The sequence below is a fragment of the Bubalus bubalis genome, chromosome 7 (genome assembly GCF_019923935.1).
Source record: "Bubalus bubalis isolate 160015118507 breed Murrah chromosome 7, NDDB_SH_1, whole genome shotgun sequence".
NCBI classification, from domain to species: Eukaryota; Metazoa; Chordata; class Mammalia; order Artiodactyla; family Bovidae; genus Bubalus; species Bubalus bubalis.
The window spans coordinates 2,039,828-2,055,915 of NC_059163.1; the positions used below are offsets into that span (position 1 = coordinate 2,039,828).

At 47.7% G+C, this 16,088-nt stretch overlaps 1 protein-coding gene across 20 annotated transcripts in view; it reads left to right on the plus strand.

Moving 5' to 3' along the window:
• Positions 1–116: 116 nt before the first annotated feature.
• Positions 117–16,088, plus strand: part of GRK4 (G protein-coupled receptor kinase 4) — a 55,887-nt gene continuing 39,915 nt past the window's right edge. For 7 of the 20 annotated variants that reach the window (XM_025289616.3, XM_045166257.1, XM_045166258.1 and 4 more), the window contains exons 1-2: positions 117–730; positions 15,584–15,679. In XM_025289616.3, the coding sequence (XP_025145401.1) occupies positions 679–730; positions 15,584–15,679 (148 nt within the window). In that variant the 5' untranslated portion in view covers positions 117–678. Of the gene's footprint in view, positions 3,091–3,250; positions 5,682–15,583; positions 15,680–16,088 lie in introns of all 20 variants that reach the window. The other 13 variants (XM_045166244.1, XM_045166249.1, XM_045166245.1 and 10 more) reach the window with 13 other exon arrangements.

The following is a 16,088-nucleotide window of genomic DNA, read 5'->3' on the forward strand; positions in this document are numbered from 1 at the left end:
GAAGTAGGAACGTTGGGTAAAATACTGCCACGCCCCCGCACAGCCTTCTCGCCCACAGGCCGAGCGACTACAACTCCCAGCAGGCCGCGCTCGCGCCCCGCCACCTCCGCTCCGCGCGGGGCCTTCTGGGAGCGGTTGTGGCCCGCGAGGCGCCGCCCCCGCCTCAGGGCGCTGTGGCTCCCTCGTCTGGAGAGCCGTTGGCGGGAGGCCGGCCGCTGTGCGAGTAGGTGGCGGCGGCGGCGGCGGCGGCGGCGGCAGCAGTAGCCGTCGCCGCCGGGGGCAGTGCCCCGGCCAGTGAGCAGCTCTCAGGGCGATGGGGCCGGCAGCCTGGGCCACGGCGCGGCGGCGGTGACCGCGGGGAACCGGCCCTCCAGCTCCGCGGCCGCAGCCCCCGGCCCCGGAGGCGAGGCGGCCGGGCGCCCTCAGCGTACGAAGCGGCGTCGGCGTCGAAAGCGGACCCAGAGGCGGCGGCAAGGGTGGTGGCCGTGGCCGTGGCCGGGGCCGTGGCAGAAGCAGCAGGTGCAGGAGCGGCGGCCCAGGGCGGGACCCGACGCAGAGTCGGGCGAGCGATGCTCGGGGGCCGCCCCGCGGTTGGCCCCCGTCTCGCCCCCGCCTCCTCCCGCCGAGAGAGCCAGGCGACGGCGGCGGCGGCGGCGGCGGCGACGACGGCGGTCGTCTATGGAGCTCGAGAACTTCTTGGCCAACACCATGCTGCTGAGAGCGCGCCAAGGTGGGTGCACAGCGGCGCCCCGACCCCGCCCGGGTCCTGAGCCCGTGCAGCCCCAGCCCTGCCGGGAACACCGACCCTGCCGCGGCCCCCGGATCTTCCGTGGAATCGGGACCCCCGGGCCCGCGCAGCCTCACTCTCTGGAGTGCGCGGTCAGCGAGTGGTCAGCCCGGGCACCTAACGCCTAAGCTGCTCCGTCGCCTTTCGGCGCCGCCTCAGGACCCGCGTGAAGGAAGCCCGCGCGCTGCTCCAGTCAGTGTGCTCTTGATCCCCTGTCCTGCCCTCCTTCCGGAACCTCGGGACGCAGTGTGGCTTCAGCATCGGGCGAGCAGTGTGATCTGTCCCCAAGAGAGGAGGCCAGACCAACCAGTAAAGCCAGCGGCAAAGAACCGTGCCTTTGTGGCCTTCAAAGGGCCACCGAAGAGAATCCTGTGAACCGCCCTGGGAGACCCTTCCCTTAAGTGTCTATTGTTGTTGTTCAGTTGCTCAGTCGTGTCCGACTCTTCTGCGATCCGGTGGACTGTAGCCTGCCAGGCTCCTCTGTCCATGAGATTTCCCAGGCAAGAGCAGGGGACTGTTACCATAGCATCTCTTCTTGGGTTTGAGGTTTGATGGTGTCCAGACTTGTGTAGAGTGGGTTTTAGCCCGGCTTAGGGAGAGATCGAACACATTAGGAAGAATTCATGCTGGTCGCCATGCAGAAGCAGCAGTTGGGCCAGCCCTTCCGCTTGCTGACCCTAGGAGTACAGTTCTCTGTGGAGGTGAGCCCTCTACTGCTCCTGGAGAGATGGGAGAGCTGGCAGCAGAGCCCACCCATAGTTCTTCAGCCCCTTTACTCTTAGGGATTCGGTGTGGGGTCAGCCACTTCATCTTTGTGCTGGCAACAGAGTAAGTGCCCACCTAAGGATGTGTATTTAATACAATCTGGAAGAAGTATTTTGTGTTCTGTCTCCCAGGGCTTCAGAGTTCCAGTCCTGGGTGCACATGTTGGCTAAGTCCTGGTGACCTGTGATGCTGCTGAGAAGCATCAATCAGTTCATCTTGTGATTAGTGCTTAACATTGTGTAAGAGAAATTAAACTGGAATATCAGACTTGGGGAGTTCTCTTTTTAAGCCACCTCCTTCCCATTTGTATCCTCAGCCTTTCAAGAAGAAAGATCTTGATTAAAATGTGCATGGTTTTTCACACCTTGGAGACTGCATCAGAAACACTGTGCAGGAAATTCTTGAAGTCATAGTGAGTGATGCAGAGAATTAGCTACTGAAGTTAGGGATTCTGGGTTCAGACGTAGTGAACTTTTATTATGTAAAGTGTTTGCTGTATTAGAAGTTGAAAATCAAGACCTCAGTATTTTTGTGTGCTCACTTGAATCCCTCCGCGTAGAACTGAAGACGGGTAGGAAGAAGCTGGGTCCTACTTTGCCGTTCAGGCCGTGGGGAGTCCTCAGAGTAAGATGGGGCATTGATTGTCATCTGGCGCCCCTCACTCTGAACTCAACACTGATCGTAGAAGTGGATCATCCTCTATGGAAATCAGATCTGACTGAGGCTAAACCTGTTTTCTTTCTGATCTGCTTTTATATCTGGGTATAATGTATGAATAGAGAATATTGTACAGTAGAGAGTATTGTACCAATATTGTACCAAACAGACTGCCTTACAGTGCTGTAGAGCTTAGGTAAGGAGGCACATGTAAGTGTTCTATAAATGCTAAATAACATAAAACCACTGTTTTCTGTCATAAAGCCTAGGACCACGTTGATAATTGCTTAAGGGATTTTGATTAAGTTTGTTCCCGCAACTATGAACTTGTGGTTTTATAACTCTTACGAGGTCTGCCCCCAGTCAGCAGGAAGTGTTTCCTCCTGTGTTAAAGGAGTCGTTATGTCAGTGTGGTTAATGCTTAGAGAAGTTGAATCGGAAGTGTCAAAAGATGTGAATATTAAGTGCTGCATGTTGGTTATGATTTAGGGTTGTCTACCCAAGTTGGAAACTGTTTATTCGCTTTAGGAGCTTGTAGAGTATTTCTCAGAAAGTACTTTCTTGGACACTTGTCTGTTCATGGCTGCTTACTCCTCCGTTAGTTTCTCTGGCTCCGTATTAGGAGATTAACTTCTGAAATGAGTGGACGGAGCCCGCAGTCACATGTTGGCCCTGGGAACTGCAGTGTTGTCAGTCCAGTCATTTCTTAGATTTATTTCAAGTAAAATCAGTCTCTTTTCTTTTTTTGGCCTCAGGTTTGTTGAGATCTTTTCACCTTTTTCAGGAGTGTCGGCAGATGATGTCTCATTGAAAAGAACTGTGTGTGTCACTATGCCAGGCTCACCTTGAGGAGGTATGAAATGATCATGTTATTCATAAAGGTAAATAACGAAAGTCACCGCTTCTTTTGAAACTCAGCATTTTTTCCCCCGTGCAGTACATTTGTGAAGCAGCTTATGACCTTTAATTGTTTTGAATGAGAAGCTGAAATTGTTTTACATCATGCTTTTAGAAGACTAACTCTATTTTGTCTTCTTGCAGAAATTAACCTTATAAATGCGCAGGGAAGAGGATATGATATGAACATTAAACGTGGATTTTGGTCATGTGTACGGGAGTTGGTGATGGACAGGGAGGCCTGGAGTGCTGCAGCCCATGGGGTTGCAAAGAGTCGGACACGACTGAGCGACTGAACTCAACTGAACTGATAGCAATTCTGTTGAGGTTTCAGGTTGTAGTTTTATCTACAGGTTTGTTTAGCACCTGACATATAGTTGATATACCTTTTATCATTAATGCTATCTCTTGCTGAAGCTTCCTCATCAGGATTTTTGGTTGCAAGGAGTTTCTATAAGTAGCTTATACCTTCCAATTCCAGAAATTGGTTTGGACATGCTCTTGTATGCTTACTGTTCAAACTTTCTGTGCAGCAGGCCCTTCTTATTTTCTCGTTTGGTTCTTTCCTCCTTTCAGGGCCACTTTACCTTCATCCTCCTTGTCCGTGTCTCTGGTCTTCCAGCTCAGAGGCACTCTCTGCCTGCTGGGAATCTGGAACTTGAAGCTCACAGCACGGGGTAGCCAGTGGTTCTCGGCTAAATTGTCATCTGTTGTAAGGACAGGACAGAACTCTTACTTTTATTGTTTATCCCTTTCTGTGCTGGCCATATAATTGGCACTTAGTCGACAGTTGGAGATTAAGGGGGGCAATTTGGTAATTTCAAAAAAGAGAAGGTGAAATTTGTGCTGAAAACTAAAGGACTGGCTTGATACGGAGGGCTTAAGGCGTGTTCAGGTTTGCCCGCAGAGCCTGATGGTTGATAGCTGAGAACAGCTAGTGTTAGTGGGGGTTTGCAGCATCCAGGCGGCGCGCTCACTTCTTTCTGGGCGCTACCCCAGCTTGGCCCAGACCTCATTCTCCTGTTCTGCAGAGCTGGGACTTGGAACAGCCCTCCTTCACGGTGTTGGCGGGAGGGCTGCGTGGATTAATGTGATAGAGTGCTTGGTGCTTAGAAAGTGCTCAGTAAATAATCATGGTGGTTGTGGTTGTAGGTTTGTTATGTCCAGAACCTTGATGATGAGCTGACACATTGCACCTGTGATCATTTACTTGACCTTGAACCTGGCTCCTTGTCTCATTCTTCGGCGTTCTCTTCCTGAGTCCCCATGTGCAGGAGGTCCTTGAATCTCATTTATTCTTGAGCTTTATTATTTGTCTCGTTCATTTTTTGTTTGTGTCTTCTCCCAGTACCCCCTTAGTTGATTCTCTACACCTCTTAAGTTGACTGAGGGCAGTGGTTTCCTAGCTGGTCTCTACTTTCAGAGTTTTTTCTCTTTTATAATCCCCAAGGCTGCTAGAACACTCTTTCTAAAACACAGAGTTGTTCTCTTTAATAATCTCCTGTTTAAAATTTGGCCCTGGAGCTTCATCCTGGGTCACGTCCAAATGCCTTCGTTCATCATGGCCCAGAGGGTCCTGCCTGACCACTGGCCTGCTCTCCTCTCCTTGTGCATAGCAGCCCTGGGTCACACCAGTTCATGCCCCTGGGCTTTTCTCTCCTGCCTGGCAAAGTCGTCTTCTTCCTTCCTGTTCCAGGAAGTCTGTTCTGGGAAACGTCTGAGGCTGTGCAGAAGGCATGGTCACTGCCTCCCTCCAGCTCCTGCTGTGCCCAGGAGACACTCTCGCTGCGCTGGGCATGCCTGGGGCAGCTTTGGGTCTCCTCTCCTGGCTCACCAGCACCCAGCACTGTGCTAGCGCTCAGTCTCTTTGCAAATGCCAAATGCCGGCTGAGGACAGAAGAGCACGTCTCAGAAAGTCCCTCAGTACTGGAAAGAACCAGAAATTGAGATTTCAAAATAAACCGTCTTTTTAGACTTCCCTGGTGGCTCAGACGGTAAAGCGTCTGTCTACAATGCGGGAGACCTAGGTTCAATCCCTGGGTTGGGAAGATCCCCTGGAGAAGGAAATGGCAGTCCACTCTAGTACTATTGCCTGGAAAATCCCAAGGACAGAGGAGCCTGGTAAGCTACAGTCCATGGGGTTGCAAAGAGTCGGACACAACTGAGCAACTTCACTTTAGAGTAGCAGTCTGGAAATAGGGACCGAGACCTGAGATTTTATTCAACTTTGAGGCATCAGTTGACCCCATACTTGTAAATGCTAAGTCTAGTACCGGAATGTTTATAGTACCTTTATTCATAATCGTCTCAAACTGGAAATAACCTTTCAACCCAAAGGGTATCAGCAAGAGAGTGGATGAACAAGCCGTGAAGCTCCGTAATACCGTGCTGCCTTAGAAGAGAGAACTACTGACGCGCGCAACAGCTGGGCGTGTGTTGAGGGGAAGAGCAGGAGAAGCTGCAGTCCTCCATGATCTCCTGAGCTTGAAGAGAAATTGAATAATCCATGGTCATCACAGTGGTGATTGCCTGGAGGAAGGGGAGGGCTGACACAGAAGAGGAGCTTTGGGGGATGGTGAGCACGCCCTGTTTATTGATCTGGGTGGTAATTGCACACATACATTCATAGAAATTCATCAAACGATATTCTTAAGATTAGTGCATATTATTGTGCAAATTATATCTGGCAAAAGTTTTGTTTTTAGAGGAGAAAAAATTATAGAATGTTCTGATACTACCCTAGTGGTCCAGTGGTTGAGAATCCGCCTTCCAGTGCAGGGAACATGGGTTTGATCCCTGGTCGAGGACCGCCCCTGCTGCAGGGCAGCTCAGCCTATGTGCTGCAACTACTCAGCCCGTGGGCTGCAACTCAGGAGAAGCCCAGGAGCCACAGGGGAGAGCCACACACAGCCACAGAGCCTGCCTGCCTTGGCGAGGCCAGGGCAGCCAGGTGAGCAAAGTGTCAGAGGTCCCCGTGAAGATTAAAGACACAAATCCTGTCAACAGCGTGATCTTCCCTAAAACATGTTCCCTAAAGGCTTGGTTAGCTTTGCTTGTGAACGTGCCTGAGTTTGGTGCCTTGTCCCTTCTCTGGAAGAAGGGCTGGCGTTGGTTCTTTTTATTATCTGTTTAGTTTCTTTAATAGTTATTCTGATATTCAAGATTCCTGTTTCTTCTTATGTTTGGTAATGTATATTCTAAAAAAAATTCTTGTCTACATTTTCAAACTTATTTGGCATAAATTTTATTTGTAACATTTTCATACTATTTTATAATTACAATTGTGATCTTTTTAATTTGGAGTATTATTTGTGTGTGCCTGTCATTTTTAATTAAACTTGCAAAAGATTTTTCTATTTTCTATTTTATTAATCTTGTCAGTGAATCAGCTTTTGGTTTCATATGCTGTTGTATGTTTGCCTTCTATTTTACTAATTTCTGCTTATATTATTATTTTGATTTTGATTTGCTTCTAGCTTCTTGAGTTGAATGCTTAATCCATTTCTTCTTTTTTCTTCCATTCCTTCATCAGGAATTGATTGATCATTTTATTTTATGCTAGAGACTGTGGTTGGTACTGTGAGTAAACCATGAACTCAGCAGAAAATTTGCCTTTGAGGAGGTGACAGGCCAATGGTGAACATTAGTGTCTTAACCTGAGACTAAAGGCGCTCTGATTAACAGAAAGTCATCTCTGAAAGAAGTAAAAGATCTGGGACCAGAAACGAATGAGCATCTGCATGCAGCGTCCCACGCCTAGACCTGTTTATCAGTCTCTTACTCAGTAGGACTGTGATCAGTGCACTGCTCTTGGATGAGCTAAGGCTTCAGACAGGTTACTTTTTGGTTAAATTAAGCACAGTTCTATAGAACGGGCAGCAGTCATGTGTTTCCATTTCCCAAGTAGTAAGGCTTGTTCTGTTCAGATTGGGCGGCTATTTCTTCTCTGCCTGGACTGTGCCCTCACCAGACGATCACTGTCTCGTGTTGTGTTGGCTCACTTCCTGGGTTCCAGGCCTTCTGTCATTGTCACTGGCATGGTGAGTGCTTTCCCCTTTTACTATCCCTGCACGGTGGTCGCTGCCCATTCCTGGTCATTAGGGAAAGGCTCTCTTCCAGGCCAGAGACACTACAGCCCCCTGACTGCCCTGAACTGTAGAGCCTTATCCTGGGTCTTCTGCCAGTTGATTCTGCGTTCTGTTTACACTTGAAGAGCTGGGGAGTGCCTTTTAAGTGCTCTCCTTTGACAGAATAACAACAGAGATGGGAGTTCTAATGTTCTACAGTGCTCAAGTTCCTGGACCTGTAGAAGTTCAGGAATTTTACTGTTTAACTGTTTTGGGCCAGCAGACATGTCAGCTGTATTAATATTCACCTTAACACTCAGGTTGAAGTAACCCTTACGGTTTCTCACCAGGACAGTAATGTTGTTTCACCACTTGTTGATATTGTTTCCCTCCCATTTCTCACTGAATATACTATATGAGTGGGGATGTCCAATTTTAGCCCAGTTGACACTTTTCGGTGTTTTTACTCTTGTGCATAAAGCATCCCAATCATATTCTGTTACCCAAAAAAGAGGGATCCATGTTTCAAATGAAACAAATCTGAATGTAATCAACTAACTCATTCAAAAAAATTCTCACTGTTGTACTAAATAGAATCTGAACGAGCACTTCCCCGTTCAGCCTGGCCGTGCGTCCAGCCAGCGGCCACTCGTCGTGCTCATGCTGGACAGCACAGTTCTAGAAAACAATGATAATGTCGCTGCATGTTGGTTGAGGAGAAACGTAGGTCCTGAAATAAACTGTTTCCTTCACAAATGAGAAAATATTCTTCTAAAGTTAAAAAAAAAGTGCTAAAGAAGTAAAGTCCTCCAAATGAATATTAATTTTTAAGCTAAACTATTTTCTGTCAGTATAAATTACCATTAGCAATCTAATAAATTCCAGTACTTTAGATTTTAAAAATATAATTCTCTAACACCCACTTTATGTCTTGGTGTCTACCAAGTGTGAGCCAACATCCGCTGGATCATCAAAAAAGCAAGAGAGTTCCAGAAAAACATCTATTTCTGCTTTATTGACTATGCCAAAGCCTTTGACTATATGGATCACAATTAACTGTGGAAAATTCTGAAAGAGATGGGCATACCAGACCACCTGATCTGCCTCTTGAGAAACCTGTATGCAGGTCAGGAAGCAACAGTTAGAACTGGACACGGAACAACAGACTGGTTCCAAACAGGAAAAGGAGTACGTCAAGGCTGTATCTTGTCATCCTGCTTATTTAACCTATATGCAGAGTACATCATGAGAAATGCTGGGCTGGAAGAAGCACAAGCTGGAATCAAGATTGCCGAGAGAAATATCAATAACCTCAGATATGCAGATGACACCACCCTTATGGCAGAAAGTGAAGAAGAACTAAAGAGCCTGTTGATGAAAGTGAAAGAGGAGAGTGAAAAAGTTGGCTTAAAGCTCAACGTTCAGAAAACTAAGATCATGGCATTTGGTCCCATCACTTCATGGCAAATAGATGGGGAAACAGTGTCTGACTTTATTTTATTGGGCTCCAAAATCACTGCAGATGGTGATTGCAGCCATGAAATTAAAACACACTTACTCCTTGGAAGCAAAGTTATGACCAACCTAGACAGCATATTAAAAATCAGAGACATTGCTTTGTCAACAAAGGTCCATCTAGTCAAGGTCTTTCCAGTGGTCATGTATGGATGTGAGAGTTGGACTGTGAAGAAAGCTGAGCACTGAAGAATTGATGCTTTTGAACTGTGGTGTTGGAGAAGACTCTTGAGAGTCCCTTGGACTGCAAGGAGGTCCAACCAGTCCATCCTAATGGAGATCAGTCCTGGGTGTTCATTGGAAGGACTGATGTTGAAGCTGAAACTCCAGTACTTTGGCCACCTCATGCGAAGAACTGACTCATTGGAAAAGACCCTGATTCTGGGAAAGATTGAGGGTAAGAGGAGAAGGGGATGACAGAGGATGAGATGGTTGGATGGCATCACTGACTCAATGGACACGGGTTTGGGTAAACTCTGGGAGTTGATGATGGACAGGGTGGCCTGGCGTGCTGCGGTTCATGGGGTCGCAAAGAGTTGGACACAACTGAACGACTGAAGTGAACTGAACTAAAGTGTGAGAAATATAAAGATTGTCCCCGTTGTTTGGAGCTCACGGGCTGGTGAAGGGGTAGGTTGACGATAATTGACATGCAGGACAATGTGACAAGGAGGACGTGGCCAGAGCTGCTTAAAGAGGTGAAGGGACCCACTCTGCCTGGGAACACGGAGAAGACTTCACAAAGGAGGAGACCATGGCGAGCTGAGCCTGGAAGGACAAACAGGAGTTTCCCAGACGAACAGAGAGGAAGGAGCCCTGCAGCCAGAGAAGAGCAGGACACGGGGTGCAAAGGGTGGAAGAAGCCGGCTGTGCTCAGGGATCCGTGTGGCATCCACACAGGTGGTACAGAGGAGAGTCCTGGAGAGCAGAGGCTGGAAACCACCAACTGGGGAGGGGGCTTCACGGCCGTTTTGTGTTCGGTAAGATCACCTTAGCGTAGTCTGAGAGAGACAGACTGCAGACAAGGGAAGTCAGGGTGGGGCTTTTGCCCAGTTCACCTGAGAAATGCTGAGTCTGGACAAAAGGGACGACAGGATGAGGAGAGGAGGGGTAGACGCTAGAGGATCTGGGGGCAGAAGTAATGGGACCTGGCGGCAGGCAGGCGGTGGGATGTGAGAGAGAGAGAGCAGGGCCTGGGAAGCCTCCCGGGTCTCTGATTATAACCAGGCCTCCCCCACAGGGTGCCGTTTTCCGTGGGGCTTCCTTGTGGTCCAGTGGCTAAGACTGCATGCTCTTGACGTGGGGGCTGGGTTGGATCTCTGGTCAGGGGACTGGATCCCGCATGCTGCAACTAAGACTTGGCATAGCCAAATAAATAAAATTTTAATTCCTGTTCCTTAAAAAAAAAATTCCTGTTTCTAACTGATATCATCTGCCAACCTTCAGCCCAAATTTCATTTCCAGAGCAGACGCCACCAACAGACAAGTAATTTCTAACTTATGGATTATCAGATCTTAAGCTCATAAGTGAGGGATACACAGAACAACAGAGATGGGAACAAATCAGCTGAATTACAACGTTTCAATCATAGAAGGCTTCAGTCCATTAACCATCAAAAGCTACAGTGTCTGACATAATATTTCAGGTTGGTTAGGTTTACTTTAAACTGCAAAGCAGAAAGACCAGCCTGGGGGAGGAATAGCACAGAGTTAAGCTGAAACTCATGGTGATAGCCTCCATTTTAATTAATGTTCTATTACTCATTGCTATTGACTTTTAAAAATAATTTCATGTTAAGGATCTTATACTAAAAACAATGCAGGCCATATTCACATTAATGTGAAATTCCCACTAATTTCTGACAAGGGAAAATACATTTTCTCCAGCATGAAACTTTGATTATTGGCTACGGTCATCAGGACCTAAGATGCTCAGGAGTCTTTGTAAAGCACTTCATCTAACTCCACGTCATTTTCATCCCCTGGGACCTAGCGGCAGATCTGCTGTCTGAAAGGCGAGACCTGGATGCAGGGCTCCATGGTCCGGGACCACAGACAGTGCTTCCAGTAGGCGGGGTAGCTGCCCTGGTGCAAACGGTTACCACGAAGACACAGCATGAGAGAGATCAGTTCCCCGGTTTGACAAGGCCTCCTCCCGACCCTCATCCTCACTGAGCTGATGAATGGTCCAGGACGTTTGGGGACGTTTCCTCAGGTGACGATAGCTTCCCTGTATCTGCGTGATTCCTCTGAAACTGGTGTGTGCGCACTCAGTCGTGTCTGACTCTTTGCGACGCCATGGACTGCACCCTGCCAGGCTCCTCTGCCCATGAAATTCTCCAGGCAAGAATACTGAGGTGGGTTGCTATTTTCTTCTCCAGGGGATCTTCCCGAACCAGGGATCTAACCCGAGTCTCTGCATTCAGAGGCAGATTGTTTATCACTGAGCCACCAGGGAGGCCCTCTGAAGCTGGTACCATGGGAGAAAGCGAGTTTTCCCTCGGGATTTCCCTGGTGTCCTGTGGCCAAGACTCCAAGCTCCCAATGCAGGGGGCCCGGGTTTCAGGGAACTGGATCCCATGTGCCACAACTGAGAGTTCACCTGCTGCGACTGAAGACCCCACATGCCGTAACTAAGACCTCATGCAGCCAAACAAATCAAGTTTTTCAAAAATGCAGGTTTTGCCTTGTTGGAAAATGTCTTGGTTTTCTGTTCTCAGTGTCATCTTGCACTCTCAGGCTGGGTGGCCATCAGGGTTCTCCAGCATGTGTCTCCAGCCTGCTGCTGTGGACGCAATGCCTGCTCCCTGCCCCCACCCCAAACTCACCCACTGATGCTCGGGGGCCCACTGGGAAGGGATTTGGAGGCAGGGCATTTGCGGGGTAACTGTGTGTGGACTAGGTTGGGGGGGGAGCTTTTGATAATTAACACCCTTATAAACAGAGAGTGTGTACCGAGGAAAGGCCATGTGAGGACGCAACAAGGACAGGCATATCTAAACCAGGCACCAGATCTGCTGGCGCCTGGATCTCGGAATTCCCACCTCAGAGCCCTGAGAAATGGGTGCTTGTTGTCTGAGTCACGCCGCCTGTGGTGACCTGTGGCCGCAGCCTCAGTGGTACGGATCTGCAGATCAACTGTCCACCTGCCCACTAGGCATCGTTGCTCCTAGACCTCAGTGCACACAAAAAAGTCAGAACTAGAATCTCAATTCTCCTGCCCCAATTTTTCCTTTCAGCATCTCAGCTGAAGCTCAGGCCCCAAATCCTAGAATTGCCTTGATCGTTATACAGTATCTCCAGTCACTGGACAATTATTTTCATATCTCTCTTCAAAATGTGATCGACTCTGACCTCTCACCACCTCCACCTGGAAGACTGCAGTTGCTTCTGCTTCGGCTCACTTCTGCCTTTCTGACCCGGTGGTCTGTTCTCAACACACCAGCCAGCGTGATTCTGTTAAAGTTCATGTTGGGTGTCAGCCTTCTCCTCTACCTTCTTCATGGCTTTGCAGTCTGAATAAAAGTAGAAACATTGGAATTACCAGGACAGCCAAAAATAAATCAATTTTTTTTTTTTTAAAGAAATGAAGAATGCCTTTGTGGGCTCATTTGTAGACTGAACAGGGCTGAGGAAAGACTGAGCTTCAGGATGTGATAGTAGAAATTTCTGAAACTGAAAAGGAGAAATAAAAGACTGAAAAGAAATCAGAACACCCAAGAACTGTGAGACAGCTACAAAAAGTGTAACATGCATATAAGGGAAGACCAGAAGGGGAAGAAACAGAGAAAGAAGTGGAAGAGATTTGAAACAATAATGACTGAAAATTTCCCCAAACTAACGTCAGACATCAAGTCAAAATCCAGGGAGCTCAGAAAACACCAAATAGGAGAAATGTCCCCCAAAACTACACCTAGGCAAATCACATTCAAAGACATGGAAATCACACCAAACACACAAAATAAGAATGGTAACTACGAGGAAACAAACAACCCCAAAGGTACGGAATTCAAAGGTAAAGAAAAAAAACAGAAAGAAGCCAGAGAGGAGAACACCTTACTTCTAGAGGACGAAAGATAGGAATTGCATCTGACTTCTGAGAAACTACACAGAATTTCTTACGAAAATATCCCTCAAAAATGAAGAACATAGACTTTCCAGTTCAGTTCCGTCGCTCAGTCGTGTCTGACTTTGCAACCCCATGGACTGCAGCACGCCAGACTTCCCTGTCCATCACCAACTCCTGGAGCTTGCTCAAACTCCATCGAGATGATGATGCCATCCAACCATCTCATCCTCTGTTGTCCCCTTCTCCTGACTTCAATCTTTACTTTGCAGTTTTTTTGATAAGGTAATTTTACTGCCTGTGAAGTGGCATAGTGTTATTTGAGAGTGGACTTGGATTAGTCATAAATATATATTATTAACTCTGAAATAACCACTAAAAACAATTTAAAGAGAAGTATAATTTATATACTAAGAAACATGAGAAAATTGTTTCATAATATCAATTATAACAAAGGCAAAAAAAGAATGGAAGACAAGAACAAAGAACAAGGGCAAGAAATAGAAAAGAGTAACTAATATTGTATATGGTAATCCAATTATGTTAGTAATCACTTTTCATGTGAGTGGTCTAAGTATACCGATTCTAAGAGGTTGTCAGAGTGTATGAAATAACAAGACCCAACTCTATGTTGTCTACAGGAAACCCATCTTAAATACAGAGATGCGTTTAGGTTCAAGACAAAGACGGAGAAAGATGCACTGCGCTAACACTTGTCGAAAGACAGCAGTGCGCAGCGGCGCCCCCTAGCGTCCATTTAATGCGCGACAGCGGCGCCCCACTAGCTCTGTTTCATATGCGCAGCGGCGCCCACTAGCTGTCCGTTTCATCTGCGCCCCCTAGCGTCCATTTAATGCGCGACAGTGGCGCCCCACTAGCTCTGTTTCATACGCGATAGTGCGCAGAAGCCAATGCTGCTCTCTCAGCTTGTGTCCTCTCCTTCCTGCACTGTGTCCACAAGTTCATTCTCTGAATCTTCGCCTCTATTCCTGACCTGCAAACGGGTTCATCAGCATCATTTTTCTAGATTCCGTATATATGTGTTAATGTGAAGAGCCTGTCATTGTAAAGACCCTGAGGCTGGGAAAGACAGGGCAAGAAGAGAAGTGGGTGGCAGAGGATGAGCGAGTTGGATAGCATCACTGACTCCATGGACATGAGTTTGAGCAAGCTCCGGGAGATGGTGAAGGACAGGGAAGCCTGGCGTGCTGTAGTCCATGGGGTCACAAAGAGAGTCAGACATGACTTAGTAACGGAATAATAACAGTGTATTGCTCTTGCTGACTCACTTCACTGTATGACAGGCTTGAGGCTCATCCACATTGCTACAGATGACTCAATTGCGTTCCTTGTCTTGGCTGAGTAATACTCCGTTGTATGTATATACCATGCCATCTTTATCCATTCCTCTGTCAGGGTACTGAGCTCAGTGCTCTGTGGCATCCTGGGGGTGGAAGAGAGGTTCACGAGGGAGGGGATGTGTGTATGCAACGTGGCTGATTCATGATGTACAGCAGAAGCTGACACAACTTTGTAAAGCAGTTATATTCCAATAAAAACATCAGCCTACCTTCCTTGTTGTCGTTGTCGTTTTTCAGGCGCTCAGTCGTGTCTGACTGTGACCCTGTGGACTACAGCACACCAGGCCCCTACCCATAGGTAACTATTACTCTGATTTATATACGTTTCAGCTGTTTTTGAAATTTATATCAGTGTAATTATACTGTCTGAATTCTTTTGTGTCCAACTTCCTTTGGCTTCCTGGATAGCTCAGTTGGTAAAGAATCCTCCTGCAATGCAGGAGACCCCAGTCCAATTCCTGGGTCGGGAAGATCCCCTGGAGAAGGGAAAGGCTACCCACTCCAGTATTCTGGCATGGAGAATTCCATGGACTGTATAATAGTCCATGGGGTCTCAAAGAGTCAGACATGACTGAGCAACTTTCACTCACTTTCCTTTACTCAGGATTGTTTTTGAAGTCCGTTCATGCTGCAGGTGGTCAGAATATGTTCACTCTCCTTGCTCCGTAGTGTTCTGTTGTACTCAAATAGCACAGTTTTTTGCCCCTGCCCCAAGAAGACAACGGGAGTGCCTGTGTCCATCCACACAGCTGAAACTTCAGAGGAAGGAAGGTCATCAAGAGTAAAGATGAAAGGGACTTCCCTGGTGGTCCATTAGTTAAGAATCTGCCTTCCATTGCAGGGCATGGGGGTTTGATCCCTGCTTAGGGAACTACCATCCCAGATGCTCTGGGGCAGCTAAGCCCCTGCCCCTCAGCTACTGAGCCTGCTCACTGCAGCCTGGGCACTGCAACTGGAGAGAAGCCTGCAGGCTGCAGCTGGGACCTGGCACAGCCAAATAATAAATAAAAACGTCTACTAAACTATTATCTAATTGCTCTTCCTACCATTCTTGTCTTGCTAGGGACAGTCCTCCTAGGCCTTTTGGAGGCTTGCATCCTTACCTCCGAGGTCTCTGCCCATGTGTGACCCAGAGGGGCCTCTCCTGGTCCCATCTCAGCCCAACAAGCACCCTCCGCCTTTGCGTGGCCTGGTTTTGTTTCACACCATTTATCACTGTGTGTGTGGTGTGTGTGCGTGCGCGCGTGTGCTCTGTCACTTCAGTTGCGTCTTACTCTTTGCAGTCCCATGGACTGTAGCCCACCAGGCTCGTCTGTCCATGGGGTTCTCCAGGCAAGAATACTGGACTGGGTTTCCATGCCCTCCTCCAGGGGATCATCCCAACCCAGGGATCACCTGAGTGGATGTAAGTAGCTGTTAGAAATGCATAGTTCTGAATGTTACGGGAATCCTTTTTTTTTTTTTTTAGGAGGGATTAACAAGAAAAGTGGCCGCAGTAAGAAATGGAGGGAGATGCTGAGACTGCCCCCCGTCAGCCAGTGCAGCGAGCTTCGCCAGTCCATCGGTGAGTGCGGAGGCGCGCCTGCGTCTCTGAAGGCCATGTCTAGTGCGTGCTGTTTCCCTCTGTTGGATGTTATTTTCTCTTGAGTGCCTTGTTTGTTTCAAATCCTCTATGATAGATTCTCTTTATACCATCGGGATTCTTCACAGGAAGAAACCGCATAGGTTTTCTAATGTGCATTAGAAACATAAAGTATATGGCTATTGACTTTTTCATTAAAAAGATCTTGGAAATTCCCTGGTGATCCAGTGGGTAGGACTCCACACTTTCTTTCACTGCTGTGGGCCCAGGTTCCGATCCCTGGTCGGGGAACTAAGATCGCACAAGCTGTGCAGCATGACCAAATAAATAAATAAAATTAAGAACATTCTTTAAGATGTAGTATAGGCCCATTGTTCTGGATAGAACTGAA